The 22373-nt window shown below is 46.2% G+C and overlaps 1 protein-coding gene across 5 annotated transcripts in view; it reads right to left on the minus strand.

Annotated features, from left to right (window-relative positions):
- Window positions 1-22373, minus strand: part of EHF (ETS homologous factor) — a 56386-nt gene that overhangs the window by 15756 nt on the left and 18257 nt on the right. For 4 of the 5 annotated variants that reach the window (XM_018059254.1, XM_018059252.1, XM_018059251.1 and 1 more), the window contains exons 2-3: window positions 6126-6225; window positions 2172-2417 (exon numbers count right to left, since the gene is read on the minus strand). In XM_018059254.1, the coding sequence (XP_017914743.1) occupies window positions 2172-2417; window positions 6126-6222 (343 nt within the window). In that variant the 5' untranslated portion in view covers window positions 6223-6225. Of the gene's footprint in view, window positions 1-2171; window positions 2418-6125; window positions 6226-6504; window positions 6525-22373 lie in introns of those variants that run through there. The other variant, XM_018059253.1, reaches the window with a different exon arrangement.

Raw genomic sequence — 22373 nt, forward strand, 5'->3', positions numbered from 1 at the left:
TTTTGATCTTAAATGTAACCCTTTTTGGTTGGATCCAATCTGTGAGACACGTCTAAGTACATGCAGTGATTCTTCTCTTACATATATGCCTTACAGCTTCTCTTCAGATGTATCACACATAAAAGCATATGCAAGCATGTGTGCAAAGTAGCTTCAGATGTGTCCAGCCCTATGGATTGTAGCCCGCCAGGCTCCTCTGTCCATGGGATTTTCCAGGTAAGAATACTGGAGTGGATTGCCATTCCCTTCTCCGGGGGATCTTCCTGATGCAGGGATCGAACCCGTGTCTCTAATGTCTCCTGCGTTGGCAGGCGGGTTCTTTACCGCTAGCGCCACCTGGAAAGCCCCATTAAAGCACATATATACATGTAAATTCATTTTATATGTTTGTCTTCCCCAGCCAGATTACAAATATCTCAGGAGCAGAGGTCATGCTTTAACGTCTCTGACCTTCAGTTTTCCCAGATGAAAACTTCCCCTATCAAATGGGCACGATGTTTATTTTCTCATAAGGTCACCAAATGAATCCATTCACTTGGAGTCCTTGTATAAATAAATACTCAATAAATGTAAGTTAGTAGAACGTTTACAAAAAGGCAAATGACAAAAACTAGGTGAGAAATCTGGCCAGGAGGCAGTCAGAGGCACCGGCCGTACGCAGTGGGATCAGACAAGTCATGGAAGGCCAAAGATGGAAGGCCAGAGCCGGGAAGTCAAGGGTGACCACATCCCATCCCACGCCTCCCTGTCTTAAGCTTCAATCAGAGCAAAGCTTTAAAGGAGTGGATTTAATTGGAGGTGGGGAGGTAAATATTTTTAATTCTTCAAGTATAAGTCTGCTCTTTCTGAAGACTCCTGGGCGTTATTTTTAGAGCCTTGTTTGGTTTGGTTCTAGTAAGAGAAAAATGAGCAACCACTTCTGAGGTGGGCAGGAAGCAGGGAGTGCCCCGGAGCTGAATGAGGTCATCTCAAACGGCCACCATGCTGCCAGCTCAGTGGCCAGACATCGGGTCTCTTCAGTGTTGATGGCAGCTGTCGGGGTCTGAATCTGGTCCATAGCCCTGGAGCTCATGCTTCCCACAGCCCCAGCTCCACGTCCAAACACAGGTTCTGCTTGGATAGATGAGCCCATTCCAGAGTAGACAGGCCAGCCCACTATTCATACATATCACTGCTTCCCAAAAGGGTTCTCAGAGAAGCTGGTTTTTTAAATAACCATTATCAGAAGAACTTCAGGCTGGTGTCAAGGGCATTCTGCAAGATAGCTATCTCCCCTACCAAGCCTTCCAAGCCAGTGTAGCATGCATGCATGTGTGAACCAGCTATCACTGATGGATAGCCTTTGAATGCTTCCTGTCTATGTGCTGGGTGAGGCATCAGAAGAGACATCTGGGGCTCTAGGATAGCCCCAATCCCGGAAGTCACTGCAGAAACATACCAAACCTGTCCAGACCATTCATGCTAACCCTTTTTCATTTAGGACCTTTTACGAATCTGTTGTAATAACATAAGCTTTCTCTCCTCCCCCAAAACAAACTAGATGTAATTTCACCTATTTTTTTGTTTTACCATACTTATGTCCCATTGTAAGAACCTAGTGAAGTGAGGTCACTCAGTCGTGTCCGACTCTTTGCGACCCCATGAACTGTAACCTATCAGGCTCCTCTGTCCATGGGATCTTCCAGGCAATAGTACTGGAGTGGATTGCCATTTTCTTCTCCAGCGGATCTTCCCGACCCAGGGATCGAACCCAGGTCCCCCACATTGTAGACAGACGCTTTACTGTCTGAGCCACTTTTTAAAATAGCCATGGCAATCTTAACCAGCAAGTGATTGGGAATGAAATAATCAAACCCCATTTGTAAAAGAAATAAGTGGTTTTCTGAGAGCACCAAGTATTCTGTAACTACCCAGCTAACACTTGTCTCCTTGGAAATTAACCATAAGAAGAGAATTACATTACCCTAGATTTGTATGGGATTTGGTACACCTTGTACCCTAGGCTTCAAGCCTGTCCCCTCTCACCTCCCTTCTACTTCCCTGTCTTGGAAAACAGTCATTTGGAGGTAAGACCATCCTCAGATGTCCCTAAACAGGAACCCTGCCAGTCATGGAGTCTCTGCCCTTCCCAGCTGGCTCCCAACAGGGTAGAGAGAGTGAAAGAGAGTCACCATTCCACTTGAGATGCTGCAGGTTGCTGTAAAGAAGCTGCCCCGCCGTCCCCGCTGCCCGGGTGAACTCCTGCAGACTCATGCTGCAGAGGTGCTCGCCGTTGATGTCAAACTCCTGGAAAGGGATGCAGCTGGCGTCCAGCTGGTTGGTGTCCAGGAGATGCTGGAGCCACTCCCACACCTGGTACTTGCTCCAGTACTGAGGATGGATTTCATGCCACTGGCCTCCAAAAAACCCACTGGAAACTGCAAAAGAGGAGGCAGCCCTGTGAGTGAGCCGTGTTTGTTTCTGAGCATGATCCCAGACAGGGAGGTGCACTGCCAGAAGTCACAGGGATCGCCCCCGAGGTGCGCACGCATCAGCAGAGGGTGGATTTGGAGAGGAGGCTCTGGGAAATGCAATTCCTTCCCTAGTTGTGGTAGGAGCCAGTCATTCAGCCTCCCTACATCTTCCTATTGTTCCTCGTATACTCACGCCTGGGCTCTGGATAGAACACAAGACTTGAAATGCTCTGAGATCATGAGCTTCTTCCCCATCTCTCACAAAGTACCATGAAAGCTAATGCATTGCTACAGGTTCAGCAACATATTGGCTTCCTGCCCACACCCACAGAGTTCCATGGTTTGTTTGTTTTTTTTTTTTTTCCCCTCTCTCTCTCACACACACCTGTATATACACATATACCCCCAATTCAAACCATTATCCACCAGAAGCCTGAGACTCGGGTTCTCCTCTTTATGAAGCCTTTGTTTCTCCCCAGAGTGGTCCAGATGATTCATCTGCTCACTGTGCTGATGTCCCCCTGCCCACTATGATGGTTACAACCGCTATGATGTCACTTCCCTACCCAGTCACCTTCAGCAACTTCCCTTTATCCACTGAAATTAGGTCCAAAACTTCCAAGCTAGGTACTGAGGCTCTTCACTATTCCTCAAGTGACCTTTTGCCTTTTTTCTGTATTGTCCTTTAAGCCAGTTTGAGGTCTACCTATGGCTCCCTCCCTGTTGAATTCCTGCCCAACTCACTGACTCTGACCACCCATAAAGCCATCAGAGACACCCCCCCCCCCCCACCGACCGATTGCTGAGGGCTGCTGTCTCTAAATCTCCAGGAAGCATACTTCCCATTTCTCCTCATGACTTCTGTCCTGTTTTGCCTTTTTTGATGGGTCTTTACAGTCCTATTCTTCACTGTAAACTGTATGCTCAATTTACCCAGCCTAATATACGTTCTTACCCATCCTTGTATCTCCCATAAAAACTACTTAGAGATTTTGCCATTATAGGTACTTTCTCTCCACTTCTTCAGTAAGTTTATTGCTGAAGAATATATAACATTGGAACCTGGAAGAGCCTGTGAGATCTATTCACAGGATGGCTAATTCAAGTACCAGTGAAGAGGAGTTCCTCCAAGTCAATAAATATTATTGAGCTCACTATGGACTAACTATCTATGTATGTGACTCTCATACTCACTTAAGAGAGCATCACTAAATCAACCCAGAGTCCTGGAGGAATGGAGAAGAAAGAGCCAGCTTCTGTTGGCGTGTGACCAGGCTGAGAGCTCTTACAATCCCTTCTAAAGCAGGGACCAAGGGAGGGAGCACTCTCTTGGAAGAGGTGAGGGGTAGGAACAAGGGGGAGGCCCTATCATAGCCCACCAAGCTGAAGAAGGGGAAATCTAACTGAGCATGACACACAGATATTCCCACCAACTCAAGGATGGACCAATAAAGGAAAATGTAGCGCAAGAAAATGGTCCCTAGCTTTTTCTTCAAGGTCCTGCTAGATCTGTACTTCTCTAAACTCTAAAGCGATTATGAATCACCAAGAATGTTGTTCAAATGCAGATTCTGATTCCATAGACTTGGGATGAGGCCTGAGATTCTGCATTCCTGGTGAGTGTCCCAGGAATGGGGATGATGATGATGTTTGTCAGTGGACACAGTTTGCGTGGCAAAGAGATACAGAGCTTCAAAAGGTCTAATCCCCATAATATCCACAGCCTGGCCCTCAACACTCCCAGAGGAGAAGCTGAAGCAGGAATGCTTCCAACCCACTCCCATTTTTGCTCACCCTCTTGGACTTCATCCACTGCTCCCAGACTTAAGGACTGCTAAGAACAGGGAGTCAAGATCACGTGGGCACAAAGGTGCTGTCCTGGGTCATACCTGCTGCTCACATTAGGTGCCTTACTCCTCATACCTCATAACCACACAAAAGTAGGCCTGAACCCTCAGCTGGGGTCCTAAAGGCAAAGCCAACAATGAAGGGGGAAGGGATAAGGATTGGGAGAATCTAGTCCCCAAATTTAATTACATAGAAATATTCCCAAATATACTAACACACTGAGCCTAAACGGGATGTCTCTCATTCCTCCTACTTTTTTTGGTGTCTCACCAACCAATACAGTTGTTGAAGGGTGGGCTATATTTTTTGAAGCTCCCCCACGTCTCTGTTCTTTTATTTTGAAATTAATTGTTTTGCTAACTGTGCAACTCTGAGTTTGCAAACAAGAGACAACAACTCTCAATAACCCCACACCAGGCCTATAGTACATTCTTCTTTCAATGTCACATGATTCAGATGAGAGGAGGGTTCCTGATAGTGCAGCCTATTAGAACTTGGCAGAACCAGAGAAATTTTGTCTGAAGTTAAACAGGACAGACTCCCCACTAGCCTGCAGAAGTTCGGGGAAAAGCATTGAAAAGCCTGTGAGTTCAGCTTCTCTCTGGCATGTCACTGGTCTCCCCAGTCCCATCAATCAAGACCAGGAGCTTCTGGAAGTGAGAATGTAACAGTGATGAGTGGATTCTACTCCCTGCACAGCAAACAAGAGGAATGCTGCCATAATGGAGGGTCTAAGGGCTTGGGATGCAAAAGACTTTCCAGCCTGAAGAGCTTTTCCCTGTTTAGAATTATCCTTCAAGGTCCCCACAGGGAAGCTCATGCCCAGAAAAGACAGCAGTTCAGGAGGACGGGTGATCAAATAAGAGAAGCTCTCCCCTTTCTGTTTTCCATGCTGTGCAGCTGGGGATTCCAAGTTGAAAGGTGGAGCTGCCCAGGAATCGGCTGCTTCTTGGAGAATGCAACCTTCCATTGGCATCCCACTTCTGCCTCCCAGACATTGTTCATCAAGAGCCACTTCCCTGTTGTTCAAGGGAAGCAAGAGCAGCAGAGTCTCTAGGGAGGAAATTAGTAGCAGGCAGAGGGTGGGAGCAGGCCCAGACCTCCTTACACCTGCTGCGGGGTGCATAGGAGTTTGCCCCAGCTGACTGCCTTCACAACAAGGTGCGCGGCGCTGATCAGCAACCACTGTGTTCAGCCTGGTTTCTGCAGTGAGCCGGGGCTGGACCCACCCTCTGTAGGCCCCAGACTAAGCCCTCCCTCTTCTAATCCACCAATCTTAGATTAAAGCCCCACAGGCAGGCACATGGTCTCCTAACAAATCTACCCACCCTTTATAGAGGGAAGTCACTGGAGAATGAAACAGAAGGATGAAGCTGCTCTCTCTTCTCCTTAACGTCCATGCTTCCACGTGACACCACACACACACACACACACACACACACACACACACACACACACACACACAGAGTTTTCTCTCCTATCCCATCTTCATATCCCAGCCAACACTATTAAAATGGCCTTACTTTGGGGTATCTCTTCTCTCACCCTCTCTGTCAGCTTGCCAACCTGGAACTTTGAATATTGAGAGGAAACCACAGAATATCTCGAGTGGGCTTCTGGCTGGGGCTCCGGGGACCTGTGGGGATCTCCTGCTTAAAGAGTTTTCTCCAGTCCCCCTGGCCCCCGCATCCCCTGTATTTCCCACAGGCCTCCTGGCTCCCAGACCCCCTGTAAGCTTCATGAAGTTGGGGAATAAAGTCTAATCAGAGCAAAAGAAGAAGCTGGAAGAAGCTGCATGGGGAGGGACATATGCAGCCCCCTTACCATTGCACGTGGGGTAGCTGTCTGTCCAGGCTGGCTGCTGGTGGAGAAGATTGTTGCTGGGGTTGAGATTCATTACACCACTTCCTTCCAGAATCATGATCTGTAAGGGGATCAAAAAGGCCGTTCCGTCAGTGCCTCTGGGACAAACGTCATTTCAGAGTATGGATCATAGAGCAAATTTAGGAAGGGAGAAAGAACGTGTCCTCCCGACCACTGCCTGCCAAGCATGTTGCCACAGCCCTTTCAGCAAAAGCAAAACTGACTGGCAATTAAAAATTTCCAGGTTCAATTTTCATATGCATGAGGCAAGTTTTTACAGCCACCCATTCATAAATGAATAATCTCTGATCGGGAATGAAACAGGAGGAAAATGTAATACCTGCTCACCGGGTGAGTCTGGCTAGCAGCCAACTTTTTCTTTTTTTCTACAAAAGTGAAAATATCAGAGAGATTTTGTTTAAGGTGGAATTGCCATTCGGTAAAATCCCAAATGGGTAGCAGAACAGACCCAGCACCTGTGTGGGAACCCTGACTTGAAATCAGACATGTACGGGTTCTGACACACCTGAGCAGCCCGCCCCTCAGCATCCAGTAAATTTCCTCAGTGAGGATATCTGCCAAGAGATGGGCTGGTCTCAGGGGATCTCAGCCATATTTGACCTAGAGCTTTGCAAGCACTTAGCTCTGTGATAACGTTATAAATCAACTGGTTTCTCCAATAAGACACTGACGCTTCCTTCTTGGTAAAAAGTTTATCCTCACATTCCCTTTCCTTTTAGTTATCACCATTCAGTCACTCAGTCAATATCTGACTCTTTGCAACACCATAGACTGCAGCACACCAGGCCTCCCTGTCCTTCACCATCTCCCGGAGTTTGCTCAAACTCATGTCCATTGAGTCAATGATGCCATCCACCTGGAGGATACTGCAGGCTTCACAGTGGACCTGAATGGGACTTTCTCAGTATGAGGCTCATTTTCTCAGTAAAGGATCAAGGAGAAGAGCCTTTCTTCCATGAGCCTGTTTTTGGATTTTTTTGAACTGTATGAAAATTTTATGCTTTAGAAATATTCACCTCGGTCCTCCAGCACTTACAATGTTCTTACCCTCATGCCAGACTCAAAGCCTCAGAAGTGCATTCAATCATTCAAAGGATGAACAGTCTGTTTCCAGAAGGTGACTGAGCCTTACCTGGGACCTCTAAGGGTAACCTGCTCTTTCTAAATGTTGGAGTGGGGAGAAGCCAGAATTACAGTAGAAGATCACGGAAAATTCTCTGCCTGTTTGGGTGAAAACTTGCATCTTCATGTGTCACCAACATCCCCAGGATGGAAATTGCCCAACCAGAGCCATTCCACTCCCTCAAAACCCCTTCCTCTAATTTAACTACTGCTCCTTTGGGTCAATGTAGGGCTTAAGAGGGGAGAAAAGGGGTCTGGAAAAGACATAAAAATTCATTCATGTATTCATTCTTTCAACAGATATTTATTAGCCTTGCAATGGGTTGGGCACAGTTCTAGGAACAGGGAGTAGAGGAGTGATTAAGGGTTGAATTAGGCTAAACAGAAACATTTATGATGATCGTTAACATCATCATCCTGGTTGTTTGGCAAATAATTAGGCCTGAATCCAGCCTAAGTAGAAGGTAGGAGAAGGCAAGATGGGGTGGCAATAATGAGCTCTGTAACAGCCCACAGGGAGGGGAGGTAGCAGAGCTGAGGCGTATGCGGTGGTGCCATAGAGATGAGTTTTGACATCAGAAAGAGCTGGAGTTTATCCCAAGTTCCACCACTTAATACCAGCTAAGTTCTTAGCTGGTTTGTACTAAGTCAAACAAGTCATTAGCCTCTCTGAACCCCACTTTCCTTGTATGTAAAATACAGGCCATTGTAGCCACCGTATGTATTGGTTGGGACTTAAGTGAGTCTCCATACCTCGAGCACTTGGCACCAGATAGGACGTAACTGCATAGCAGGTATGTTATGATGAGGAGGCATTCTATGCCTATGAACAACCTGAACCAGAAGCAACAGTGGGCCTCAGTTTCCCCGGGCAGAAATTGAAGGACTAGTAAATTCCTTTTGAAGTTCATTTCCAGAAATGTCTTGGATTCTCACTCTCAGAGAAAACCAACCCAAGTCAAACTTTCTTGTCTTTTCCCATTGAGCTTTCTAGAGCAATTGCCCTAAGCTAAGAAATCAGATGGGGGGACTTGAAGGCAAAAGAAAGCTTTCAGGTCCCCAGAGGGGTGGCTGGGAAAGGGAGAGGGCACGGCACCAGCTCCTGTTTGCTCAAGGCTAGGCTTGTTCCTTGCCAGCATTTGCTCAACTACAAGCAGTAGAAAGGTTACTGTTTAACCCTGAAAGGGCTGAAGCTCAGAGCCCAGTCCATGTGCCCTCCAGGCTGGGGGTGGGGGTGGGGTGTGCAGGGGAGGCTTCCCTGAAATTCTTTCACAAGGGCTTGCCTGCAGGGCTGTTTCAAAGTGGCTATTTCAGTGGAAGTCAGATCTGCTGGGGCCAACTATGACCCACTTCCTCAGCCGGCTGGCTCAGGGCTTCTCTTCACCAATTCCCCAAAATCTAGAAGGCAGAGTTGGCTGAGGACCGAGCACCCATCTTTGGAGTTGGGGAGAGGTGGGCTCAGATCCTAGTTCGCCTGCTCCTGGTGGGTGACCTTGAAACAAGTTCAAGTCTATCTGACCTGAATCTTTCTGATCCTCACTTTCCCCACTTGTAAAATGGGAACAACCCAAACTCAAAGGGCTGTGGGCATCAAATGAGCTTGTGCGCACAGAGAGCTCAGCGGGTACTAAGAATTCAATAAATTTCGCAGGAACACATGGGCCAGACTTCCTCTTATGACTAAATGCCCCACAAGCCCCTCTCCTCCAGGCGGACATCATTTCTCACCATGAGGCATCCAGAACTACTCTCAGCCAGAGAGAAGTACTGAGGATTGCAAGGTCACAGCTGCCCCATTGCCATCTGGGCCCCCAGGAGGCTGAGCGCACTCCCTGCTGGCACCCCCTTTCCAAGGGAAAGCAGCCAGCACAACGAGGGGCCCTTTTTTACAGGGCCCAGTAAATGGTTAGCACCCATAAAAGAGTTTATGTGGCTTATACCTTAGTGAGTCAGAGTTCACTGAGCTCACCCAGGCTGCTGAGGAGAGAAGGTCAGTGTTCTCAACCCAGCTTGGGGCGACAGGGACCATGCCCTCAGGGTGGGCACGGAAGGCCCCTGGGGCCAGCACGGCTGAAGGCCTTTTACCAAGTTCTAACCCCTTGGAGACCCAGCTTTTCAAGTGTGAAATAAGGACATTTGCCCCCCAACAGCCTCACAAGATTGTTGAGAAGATCAAATGAGATAATAGATAATAAATCTGCCTTGAAAATGGTAAAAAAAAAAAAAAAAGAAAGAAAAAGCATTATTATTATAACCAACTCACCCACACTCCCGTATACAAATGTAGACTTTCCATGGTACATGGTGATTACCTTCTGCTGTGCTTAGTCGCTCAGTTGTGTGTCCAACCTTTTGTGACCCGTGGACTGTAGTCCGCCAGGCTCCTCTGTCCATGGGATCCAGGTAAGAATACTGGAGTGGGTTGTCATGCCCTCCTCCAGGGGATCTTCCCAACCCAGGGATCAAAGCCAGGTCTCCCACAGTTCAGGTGGATTCTTTACTGTCTGAGCCACCAGGGAACCCTGAGAATACTGGGGTGGGTAGCCTATCCCTTCTCCAGGGGAACTTCCTGACTGACCCAGGAATTGAACTGGGTTCTCCTGCATCGCAGGCAGATTCTTTACCAGCTGAGCTCCCAGGGAAGCCCAGGTGATTACCTGATGGAGTATGAAAAGCAATCCTTTTAAATTAGAAGTATTTAATGCTTCTTGTTAATCTTTTTACTTTACCTTCAGCATAACTTTTCTTATTTTCTTAAAAAAAAGTATCAATTATGGGAGGTTGAGACTTTGGAAACTTTGAGGGCTGGGTTGGAACCCAGACTCCCCATCTTTGTCTTTGAGCTATGTGACCTTGAGTGTGTTACTCCTTCCGAGCTCAACATCTTTACTGATTCCAAAGAGGGAGTCAGGGAACCGTGGATGTCTTCCAAGCTTAAGGGCTATTTGAAAGGATAAGTAATGGTATGAAGTTAAAGGTCTCTGGGCTTCCCTGGTGGCTCAGATGGTATAGAATCCACCTGCAATGCGGGAGACCCGGGTTCATTCCCTGGGTCGGGAAGATCCAAGATTGGAAGCAGTAAATTCAGAGCCTAAGGAAAAACAGTTCCACCCTTTGAGCTAAAAGCAAGCTGGAGAAGGATCCACTTCACCTCATTTCCAGCTAGAGAGAGAATTCTAGGGTGAAAAGCAGGGTTTCTCAGCCTTGGCGTGACTGGCATTTTGGTCCAGGATGGTACAGGTTGGGAGGGCTATCTTGTACACTACAGGATGCCCAGCTGTATCTCTAGCCTCTTCCCACTAGATTCTAGCAGCACTCATGCACCAACCCTGGAAGAAAAGCCCCAGAGCCAGATCACACCTAGCCATGAGCACCAGTCAAATCAGAGCCCATGGAAACAACAGCTTAGATTTTGTTCTTGCTGGGGGGGCGACTTTGGACTAGCCTTTCTGAGCTGCTATATCCTCTCTTGGGAAACTGCCACCTAGGCTCACTGGAGGACTGAAGGAGATTCAGGACCATGGCGCCCCAGGCACAATGCCTCATCATACCCATACCTGGTAAGTGCCTCCTAGGTGGAAGTTTATGAAAACTCACTGAGTATTGGACCCCCCTTTGTCTAGTCTCACATAGTATGTATTCTGGGAACACAGCATAAATTGTTACTTGGGGTATTGAAAAATGCACATCAAAGAAAAGAAAAAAGTAAATTTTAATTCAAACTGAAAGATTGAAATGCACTGAGATATACAAGGTTTTTCCATCTGCATTCTCTTCACTGATCCCTCCACATTCACCCAAGATGTCACCCTTTGCGCCACAATTCTAAGACTGACACTTTGGATGACAGAAGTCTGCTCTTTATTTCCAGAGGAGGAACCATGGGTGGGATCCAATCAATTACAGCAGATGGTCCCTCATGCCAGCCTTCCAGTCGGACACTCTTCTACCCTAGGCAGCAACTCCCTGGGCCCCTAGGGTTTGGCCAATCCAAACTCAATTTGGCAGAGAGGCAGCACTGTGCTCTGCTGGGGTGGCCAGAATCACTCTTTATTCCCCACTTGGTTAAGGGGCCCCTTGGGATTAAACACAAGCACCCGCAGTACCCCCAGTTGCTACAGACTCAGACTACTTCTGAGCCACTCACATATAGAGATGACCTACCACGTCTGCACCCACCCCACCAGACCTTCATCAAAAGGGGATTCCCTTCCAGCACCAGCTTGACCAGCATGCACAGGGAAGACCAATGGACCAATGCCTAGCCTGACCCTAAAGTTTAAGAGCCTCACGTTTTAACTGTTGCTCAGCAGCTCAATTGGGAGTGGGTGAGACTAGTGGCAGAGACAGAATCTCACTAACATCTGGGCTGAAAGGACATACTCAAGGTATGAGGAGCTTCAAACCCAGCCCGATGTTGCCATGCTTCTGGAGGGCAGTTTTCATGGTGACTCAGATGGTGAGGATTGGAGTCTTGATTCTGCTCCTTGGCAGGCTGTGTTGACCCTGGGGAAGTACCATCTTGCTAAAGTTTCACTTTCCCCCATGATAAAAAGTGGGAGAAATGGAGTCAACGTGTGGATCAAATGAGAACGTTTGCAAAATTCTCACACAGCGCGTCAGGAAATGTTAGCTGTCACCGTGGGGTCTGCCCAGAAGCTTCTCTCTGAACTGTGTTGGTTGGCCTGAGCAATATTCTTAGGGTTGAGGTAGACTCTTCAGAGGCAGGATGGTGCAATGGTGGGAAGCACCAGGCTGTGCAGTCAAATGGCCATGGTTCAATGCCTGGTTTTGCCAACTGACTAATCACTTGGACAAGTGATTCAACTTCTTTGGGTCTCAGTTTCCTTGTTGATAGAATGGGGATGATATGAAAACAGTTGTTGAAAGACAAAATGAAGTGATACCAGTAGAATGCTTGGTACATATTACACGTATCACAATATACGTATTAAGTACTTGGTGAATACAAGCTAATTGGTGTTAGTCGCTCAGTCGTATCCGACTCTTTGCAACCCTGTGGGCTGTAGCCCACCAGGCTCCTCTGTCCATGGAATTCTCCAGGCAAGAATACTGGAGCGGATTGCCATTCCTTTCTCCAGGGGATCTCCCCGACCCAGGGATTGAACCCAGCTCTCCTGAATTGCAGGCAGATTCTTGACCATCTGAGCCACCAGGGAAGTCTCTAATTATTATTATCTTTTATTTGTTGTGTTGTGACTTATTATTTCATTGAGTCTCCAAGGTGGAAATTGAGGGTTAAGTTCATTTCAAGCAAGGCTTCTAACTTCTACGGTCTACATCATGTTCAGCAGTCCCAGTGAGCTGGCACACTCTAGCCTAGGGCTGGACTCGGGCTGCCCAGCCCCATCCTGCTCTGCTGGGTGACACACCATTAGGCTGGGTGATGGACAGCATCTCTGAGCCCCTGCTCACAGAAGCCGTGCTCTGCCCCTCTGCCCGCTTCCTGCTCCCCTTCGTGCCACCAGACACACGCTGCCTGAGGCTGCCAGCAGCAGTGGGAGGGCACACCTCTGCAGGCCCTGGGTTACCACCCCAGCATTTTGCTCCCGCACACCATGGCTGGTTTGCAGGTGCACAGGCGAGCAGCTCGTCTCAGATGGGAGCTCCTGGAGGAAGACGGCCTGCGGATCTCTATCCTACAGGGTCCCTTAGTACATGAATTGCTCAATTACTAGAAGAAAGGGGTCTGGGATTTGACCTCTTAAGGACTGTAAAGTGAGCAGAAGGAGGTTCCCTTGGAACTTTGGCAAAGGACCAGAGCCAGGTCTTCCAGAGCCCAGGAGGCTCTGCCCAGCCTCTGGACTCCTAACAAGGCCAAGCCCTGCTCCACTGGTCTCTCTTAAACACACAGAGAGGACCTGCCAGCATAGACAAACACAGTCCAGTGTGGGCTCGCTCATCTAGAGCAAGGTGTGTCTTTTGCTCTGTGGTGGGGCTACTGAGACCTAAGACTAAGTGCTGTACTGCTACTACTAATAGTAGCTATATACTATAGTAGCTAGGGCTTATTGAACATTTAAATGGGCTGCCTCTTTTCTCATAGTTTTAAATCCATTATCTCAGTCAATACTCACAATTGCTCTGTAAGGCATTATGCCATTTAGCAGATGGTTCATCTGTGGCTCCAAGAGGTTGTATCACTTGTTCAAGCTCACACAGTTTTGAAAGAACTGAAACTAGCAGAGAATTCAAACTCTGAGTGTCTAGCAACAAACCCTGGGCACTTTCTGCTGAGATGGGTGTGCTTTGCCAAAGAAGAAAGATGCCCTCAGCCCCAGCCCCATCCTACACACAGTCACAGCATTCTCCCTGTGCCACCTGGGGTCTCACACCTTTACCAGGTTTCTCCTGGATTTCAAAGCTCTCTGCGTCCATTCAATCATGCAGGGACCCTGATTGAAACATGTTTCTTTTTTGCCAGAGCAACCTGAAGTCATCTCTCTTCTCAATATATTCAAGAATTCTTTTTAAAATGAAAGGGGAGAATTCCGTTATCATTTTTCCATACTTACAGTATACTCAGGTAGGAATATTTAGGGCCAGTTTTATCTATGATACTTTTAGCCATTAAAATAGATTTATGTGTGCTAAGTTGCTTCAGTTGTGTCCAACTCTTTGTGATCCTATGGAGTGTAGCCCGCCAGGCTCCTCTGTCTTTAGGATTCTCCAGGCAAGTATACTGGAGTGGGTTGCTGTGCCCTCCTCCAGGGGATCTTCCCCGATCGAGAGATCAAACCCAGGTACCATAAAAGGAGTATTTATGTATTCATGCAAATATATTAATCTATACATGTAAATACATGAATATATTTGCATACACATATGAATATTCCTTGTATGATTCAATAAAATGATTTTTAGTTTATATTTTAGAAATAAACCAGTTCACAATGCTTTGTGCTTCATCTGGATTAGAACTGAATTAGTTCAAAAAGTAGTGTTTTCTTCTGTTGGGAGGGTGAAGATACACCGAAGCCACCAGGGCCACAGAGCAGATCATAAGCAGGGCTTCGCCTGCATTCCCTGCTCCCAGCCCTCGGGGACCGAGAGTCAAAGCCACAGTCTGCCTTCTTCCCAGATCCTTGATTCGTTCCAACACATCATCCCCAGACTGCCTCAGAATACTGTCTCATGTGGGTATTTTTACTCCTCAAGCCCGAGGAGCAATTAGGCACTTTAAATAATCGCTTTTGCAATGACAGCGCTATCCAGACCATTCTCAGTCCTTAATCAAAGTTACCAGCAGGTGAATTCACAGCATTTGCCCAAAGAATGTTGCAACAGCTTACTGACTTCCTGTTTCAATATGACTGTCATTTCAAGAGAACTACTCCCAGTGAGGAGAAAAGAAAATTCAAGTACATGTGAAATCTAACTGAATGTAACAAAGATGATAATTCATGTTTTCCAAATGAATCAAAATATGAATCAAGCTCGGGGAATGTATTTGATCCTCTCAGGATTACATCACAGGTAATTTCATACCCTCATAATGTGTTTCAAGACAGACATTTCATGTTCCCAGGGGCAGCATCGGAAGCATTATTCCTGGGCTTTCAAGAGTTTCCATGAGCAGTGATGCCATAGTCGGAGCCCGAGAGTCGATTCATTATAGATACACTTTACTAACTATAAGCCAGTTGAAAATACACATCTTATGCTGATTTTTATCAGTCTTAGTGACAGTTCAGACAAGAAACAGACACTGACCGGAGACAGGAACCAAAATTGATCTAAAAACAAGATTCCCTTACATGACCTCAGGGGCCTTTATCAATTGTGTTCAGCTGTGGCAAACTAAAAATAGGGCAAGCTTCGAAACATGAATGTCACGGAGTCTTTTCAGACCTCAAGGGAAACTATGGTTCTCTCCTCCCCAGACTGCATACTCACACCAAGTTTTGCACATATTTTGTGCAAAAGGCCCTCCAAAGACCATCCACTGACCCCTACAAATCTATTGACACCGTGGATCTTTAAATCAAAATCTCTGTTGCACTCATGTAGGATTGAAATGAAAAGAAACCTTGTAGTGGAGTCAGGGTCAGAAGAAAGTCTACCCCGACCTCTGAGAGAAGCCCTGAGAGTTTTTATTCTTGCTCTTTCTTGACATGAGTGTTGCACAGTTTTCCCACAGTGGCAGCAGGAAGGGCCTCCCCTTTCCCTCTCCATCAGCAGCTAAAGGAGGGACCATGCTGCACCCAGGACAGTCATTCTGGACCTCTGTTCGGCAATGTAGTGAAAAATTCACCGTATACCCCACCACCTTGAACCTCAGTATTTCTCTCCTGACCAATCCTTGATCTCTCTTCTAAAACACAGTAGCCATAAGCAATACATAACAAAAAATAAAAGCAAAACCAAAAAAAACCCTGCCTAGTTTTACAACAGAGGTCTCCACAGGTGTTTGGAAAGGCATAGGTATGGAAACTGGGAGATTACCTTTACAATGCTTATTTTCCTACTTGGCTGAAGAGGCCACACGATTGGTCTATGGGCCACTTGTATAATCAGCACCTAAGAAGAAGTTAAACTTGGAGTTTCCTGAGGTCCCACCTAGACCTGTGAATCAGAATCTATGCTTTTAAGACCCCACCTTCACCAATCCTTAAGCACCCTTGCCATTAAGAGCTTCTGGTTAAAGACTCATCTACTTGAGTTCTCTCAAGTTCCCAAAACAAGATAACGAACTCCAGCAGATATTGGCCCTAAAATAAACATCCACAAACACCAGGAAGTCCTCGTGAAGTCAGAGGCAATACATTTCAATCCGAAGAACTCAAGCTTCAGTTCATCTGCGGAGATTCTCTCCCTGTCTTATTGCCTAACTTGAAGTAAAGCAGTTCCTAACATCCAATACCACCTTGTTCAATGCAACAGTGCTCAGCAACTTAACAAGCATGAGTCTGTGAAAGCCAAACCAAGTCCTCAGAACACAGCATTTGCGGAGGATTTTTGTAATGATTATTTTCATCAAGGGGATTTCATAGCTGGCTGAGTCACCCCTTATTCCATCCCACCCCCACCACAGCTCTTCCAAAGATTACCACCCTACCAAAGAAACCTGGTATCTTAGCCTTCAATGGAGAGAAACAATCATCAAGAAATGTTTGCCCTGCTAGTATATTGATCCCTTCCAATTAATAGATATTCCCTGACGAGCTACTAGATGTTGGCACTGTACTAGGTGCTGGGGGCATAAGAGTGAAAAAAACACAGAAGCTGCCCTGCTCAACTGGACTGTCCAGCAAGGGTACCACTTCTGAAAAATGTTGTAATAGCTTTTTCCAAGGTCATCTGGCCTCATTGGCCATCTCCTGCTGGAGTTACAGTAGAACGAGAGCAGGGAGAGCCAGGTGACCTGCTTTGGCATTTGGAAATGACCAAGCTTGGAAAGAACTTCAGCTCCCTTCAAAAACAGGACTAGGGCAGGAATAGAGATGCTGATGTAGAGAAGAGACTTGTGGACACAGTGGAGGAAGGAGAGGATAGGACGAATTGAGAGAGTGGCGTTGACATATACATACACTACTGTGTGTAAAATAAACAGCTTTCGTGCTCTGTGACAACCTAGATGGGAGGGACAGGGGATTGGGAGGCAGGCTCAAGGGGGCGGGAATATATGTCTGCATATAACTGGTTCACTTCATTGTACAGCACAAACCAACACAACATTGTAAAGCAATTATCCTCCAATTAAAAATAAATAAATTAATCAATTAAAAAGAAAAACCAGGACTGGTCCTCCTTTCTCCAACAACCCCAAACACTTGCCTTCATAGGAAACCCTCACCAAGACCTGGAGTTGGCAGCCATGAGTTTCGCAAAGCAGCCTCAGCCAAAACCAATCTCCACGCAGGACAGAATAAAGCAGCTGGTTGTCTGGATGGCTGCATGTCTCTCCCTGAGACAATAGTGTGTTTATGTGTCAGAGGGTTAGGGGCAGGTTAACATAAGACCCACCGTAAACAGAGCTGTTAATTCAGTTGCTGGCAGGGGATTCTGTTATCTTCTGAATACCTCCCAGAGGGTATAAGCCCTACTTTTTCATTTGAGTTGGCAGCAGAGTTATTTTTTTGCACCTGTTGCTCTGCTCCAATAACAACGCAGTTAAGCATTGATTTGTTGGAAAATAAACAGAAAAAAGCAAAGAAAGGCATCTGCCCAAACAGCCTGAGCTGGTTTGACAGAGCGTTCATGCCAATTTGTTTTTCCCATAAAAACCAAAGAAAAACCTGCGCTTTCAGTTTAAATGCTATCCTCCCACTCCCTAAGAAGAAAAGGTGGTATCGAAGAGACCAGCCAGAGCTGGCAGGGCCCAGGAGCCAGAAGACACTATACTTTTCCATCGGCTGGCTCCACGAGGGCGCTAAGGAGTATCTGAGATCTGTAGAATGGCATGGCCAGCCTCCAGCCAGCCCAGGTTAAGATCCTGAGTCAGATTAACAAGGCCAGAGAAGGGGCTGCCACGGCATGATCATAACCCAAACCACGCTCTTCCAAATGGTTCATTTCCGAAAGTCAGTAAGTTCGGGGAGTAGGTGTGGTCTCTGGGTTACCTCCCCAAGCAGAGACTCAGCGTGGCTCTCCCAAAGGCTTCTTTCATTTAGCCCTGGGCAATGAGCATAATTGGAAAACCCCCAGTCCCTGGACCATAGCTTTCCCAATGGGGAAAGGAGGTTAGCCATACCTACCTCCAAGGCAAGCTGTGTAGACTCACTCATGTCCTGCCAAGTGACTTGAGATCCCACGTATCCTGTCGAAAGGACCTAAGATGTTCACTGTATGATGCCCGCATTAATTCAAGCATCACCGCGCTCTCATTTCCCAACAGTTTGTCAATACCACATGATGTGCTCAAGCCAGAAAGGGCTACAAAGAGCTAAACAAATCACTCAAATGGAGATCATGACAACACTAATTAAGCGGTGGCATCATCACCCAGCCTTCAACACACACTGTCAGGCGAAGCCTCTTAATATCTCTTATTTAAGCCTTGAGCAGAAAACCTGGGACGTGCAGGCAATGCGTGATGTTCCCCAAGATTACCACCTCCCCGCAGCTTTCTCTTAGCCATTGGGCTTTCATTATCACCAGACCATTGGCTTAATGGGGAGGGGAGGTCACAGCAGTGGGGGGAAGCCTCCGAAACGCCTCTTCTCAAGGAGCGTTAAGAACAGAGTGTTCTGACAGAAGAGGGATATGGCTGGCTGAGCATTCCCAAGCATTCTTGTCATGAGCAGGACAGGGAGGGGACTGCCTCAGAACCAAATTGGGCGGCCAGAAAAATAAAAGATTTAACAACACCCTCAGTTGACTGAAAAATAAATAAGACCCAGGACGCAGGAATGCGGGAAGGGTGGAGGGAGGTTAAGAGGATGGAATCGGAGCCAGGGAGGGTTGGGATGGACTGGGACAATGGATTTGACCAGGTCGAGATTAAAGTTTCTTCCCAGAGAAAGACTGAGATGCCCCAGTCAGGGAAAGATCAACAGCCGCCGATTTGGGATCTCACAGATGGTATAATTACAAAACAGCAGTCAAAATTATCCTGACGAGGATGACAGTTTATATTAATTGAGTGTTTATGATGTGTTAAGCATTGAACTAGGCTTTACAGGAATTGTCTCATTCACTCCTTGCAATAACCCCAGACGTGGATACTAATATCTCCATTTTCACAGAAAAGGAGGCACAGAGAACTTGAGTGACTTACTCAAAGACACAAAGCTAGTAAATGGTCGGATGTATTATAATAAATGTATTGGGGTGTAGGGGAAAAGTGCCATATAACTTTTTGTAGCTTTGAAAATGGACTCTTGTATTTCCAAAGACAAGGTGATTGTCTTTTAGGATTGCACACTTTTATTTTTGAAACTGAGCTCCTTTTAAGTACAGCTGTATAATTTTTTCCCCCAAATGTGAGCATGAAGCGTACTAATCATGCTTGTGCCCTTAACTGAAAGTTATTTTAGTGTCCATCTGTGTGGATGCTACCGAAACACCCGTTCATGTCCACCCAAACCCATCTGTCAAAACTTCAGCCTGGCTTCCAGTTGAAAGCCCCAGATTGACTCAGCGATTAGGTTTGGCTGCTTAAAGTCACCTCAGACTTATTAGCCAGGATAAAAGAGTGGTAATAATCACAAGGAAATTGAAACATTAAGGGGAAATTATGCCTCCTTTGGAAAAGCATCTGACGACTAAGCCAACACACACAGGTCCTGATGTCAGACCCACTGTGTCGTGGACGTCACTCCAATGAGGGGAGGGCTCTGGGAGCCTGCATTCCATCCCTCTGAGAAGTCTAGGAAAGTTTTCCCCGACCTCCGTCATACCCATGACCCTGCAAATGTTTGTAAAAACGTAGCCATAAAACAGACAAGACTTCACTAGACATTCCAGCATCATCTTTGCAACTTAAGAAACAAATAATACATGAATTTTCTCATGCATTAGAGCAACTCCTCTTTAGAAGAAGTAGGGTTTTCTCTTTGTGCAGACAATCATTAAACAACCATAGACAAGAAAGTCGTATTCCTTTCTAAAGCCTTGCTGCAAGACCTATAGACTCTAAGCATACCAGGTCTCATTTTCTCTTCCAGAACACACTTCATTCTGCTTCCTCTAGCTCCCTGACCTGTAGAGTAAGCCCTCTGGAAAATAACACATGAAAATACTCCTTAGCAAGGCAAGTGACTTCTAATCAGAAAGGTTTTCCCGGGGATCAAACTCCTTCCAGCTGATTATTCACGTATTCCTCCCCTTGCTTCAGTGGACATCTTTGACACTCAAAATGATCAAATAAAATAGCTAAGATCAGCTAGATGAGCATGATAAGGAGGAGCCGGGGTTCTCCCTGCAGCTTCCCAGCATCAGGAGTTGTCACACATTTGAATAATTTCATCATATCCAAGGGAGCCCAGCTACGTGACTGGCAGGACTCAGTGCAAAAGGAAAATCCAGAGCCCCTTGCCCCAAATGTGTTAAGAACTTCAAGACAGCAACAACAGAGTGTTAAACCAAGCACAGGTGCTTTCTAAGTGTTGGACCCTGCATGACTGAGGTGGCTGTATTACGCTGACCCCAGCCGTGTCCCAAGGCGTCAGTCCCAACTCTTGCCTTTATCTATGCCCTTGCTCTATCATCATGGAAAGCAGGGAGACACTTTGCTGTCTAAAGCTCCTAAAGGAGTTAGGAGAGTCCAACAAAATATGACAGGGAACATGCCTGTAATAGCACCTGGCCTATGGCAGCACTCAACAAAGGTTAGCTATTGTTAGCATGATTATTATTATTGTTATTATCTTCATATGCCAAGGTCCCTTGACAACTCCAAAGCTACCCATAGACAAGAACGATGGGTGGGAAGAAAACACACCCCACTCTGATAGAAACTATTTATTAGCTACTGCTGTTCATTTCATCAGTCATGTGTGAGAGAATGCTGTAAGTTAGGGGCTCTTAGCCTTCTCTTTATACGGTGAACCCATCTTGCAGTCCACTGAGGATTATGGACTCCTCAAAATAACACTTTTGCAATGACAAAGTAAAATACTAAGATTAGAAAGGAAGCTTATATTGAAATACAATTTTCAAAATACTTTTAGAAATAAATGTGCGATAACATAAAAATGTATGTGCTTCTTTGTTGTTCTTTAGTCACTCAGTCGTGTCTGACTCTTTGCAACCCGATTGCAGCCTTTCAGGCTTCCCTGTCCTTCACCATCTCCCGGAGTTTGCTGAAACTCATGCCCATTGAGTCAATGATGCCGTGTGCTTCTTTTTTAGTACATTAAACAAGAATAGCTAGTCCAGGTTCTATAACTTCCATGATATCAAAGTAGTGATGAATATCGATATTTTAAGACATCTGTAACAAGTGCAATGTGATATAAAAATATCTGTAATTTCTCTGCGTGATAATCAGTTACAGCTATTGCTACTGAGGAGTTTAGTATGCCACACTCGTACTGAAATTGAATTGAATTCACATTGAATATTGAATTTTAAATTACTGAAAGTAAAAATTTTATTTGTTTTCACATCCAAGTCCACAAAGCCTCTGATTTCTCCCCATGGACACTAAGAGATCCTTGGATCCCAGGTTAGAAACCTTTCCTGTTTTTGTAGCAAGGACTGCTTGTTTAATTCAAAGAGCCTCTAGCTACCACTTCTACCTGGCCAGAAGCCTCATTTGAACAATTTACAGGAGGTAGACCCCATAGTGCCTTGCCAAAATAAGTAGGAATTTTTTTCAAAGCCTCTAGAATATCCAGAGCAGTTAATGCCTTAGCTGCCATGGCCAGTAAGTATCCGAGGACTCTCAAGAATTTAAGGGGTGGGCAACATACATAAAGTTGTGATTAGTCATGTGGACTGCCAGGAAGGAGATCAGTTTCTTCTGGAGGCCTATACATGCCAGGCATCAAGACAGGATAAAAAACAAAAAAAGTGCTATGTACCTATCCCAGGTCTTCCTTGAGGCTCTGGTGGGTGGTGGTTGCAGCCAGCTCAACACAAGGCTCCACTAAGAGATTCCCCCTTCACATGGCTCATCCTACCTCCCTGCTGCCCACCTTCCCCACTGAAAACCCCACTGCCTTTCTTCCACAAAGTCACAGTGCAGAGCCAACGTCGATCATTTTGACAAACAAAATCCCAGAATTATCCAGACACTCCTTCTCAAGAGAGACTCACTGAAAACACCCAGGCTGAGGACTGATCCTCCGATTCCATTCCACAATTACTAATTGTTTACTCACAAGCATGGGTCCGGATGCTTTCAGATGCTTTGTCTAATTTAATCCTTATAACAGCCTGTGCAGATGTTATTACCCCCATTTTCCAGATGAGGAAACTTATATTCTGGAGCTTAGATAATTCACCCAATGTCACTCAGCTGCTCGGTGACAGAGTCGAATGTGAACCCAGGTGTTCTGACTTTAACCTCGTGTTTTTTCTACCACATTCCAACTGCTTCCAGGCAACAAAAACCCATAGCCTCCTGCCTTTTGAGATACACAAGCAGCCAAAGTCTAC

This window comes from Capra hircus, chromosome 15, assembly GCF_001704415.2.
Source record: "Capra hircus breed San Clemente chromosome 15, ASM170441v1, whole genome shotgun sequence".
Taxonomy (NCBI): Eukaryota; Metazoa; Chordata; class Mammalia; order Artiodactyla; family Bovidae; genus Capra; species Capra hircus.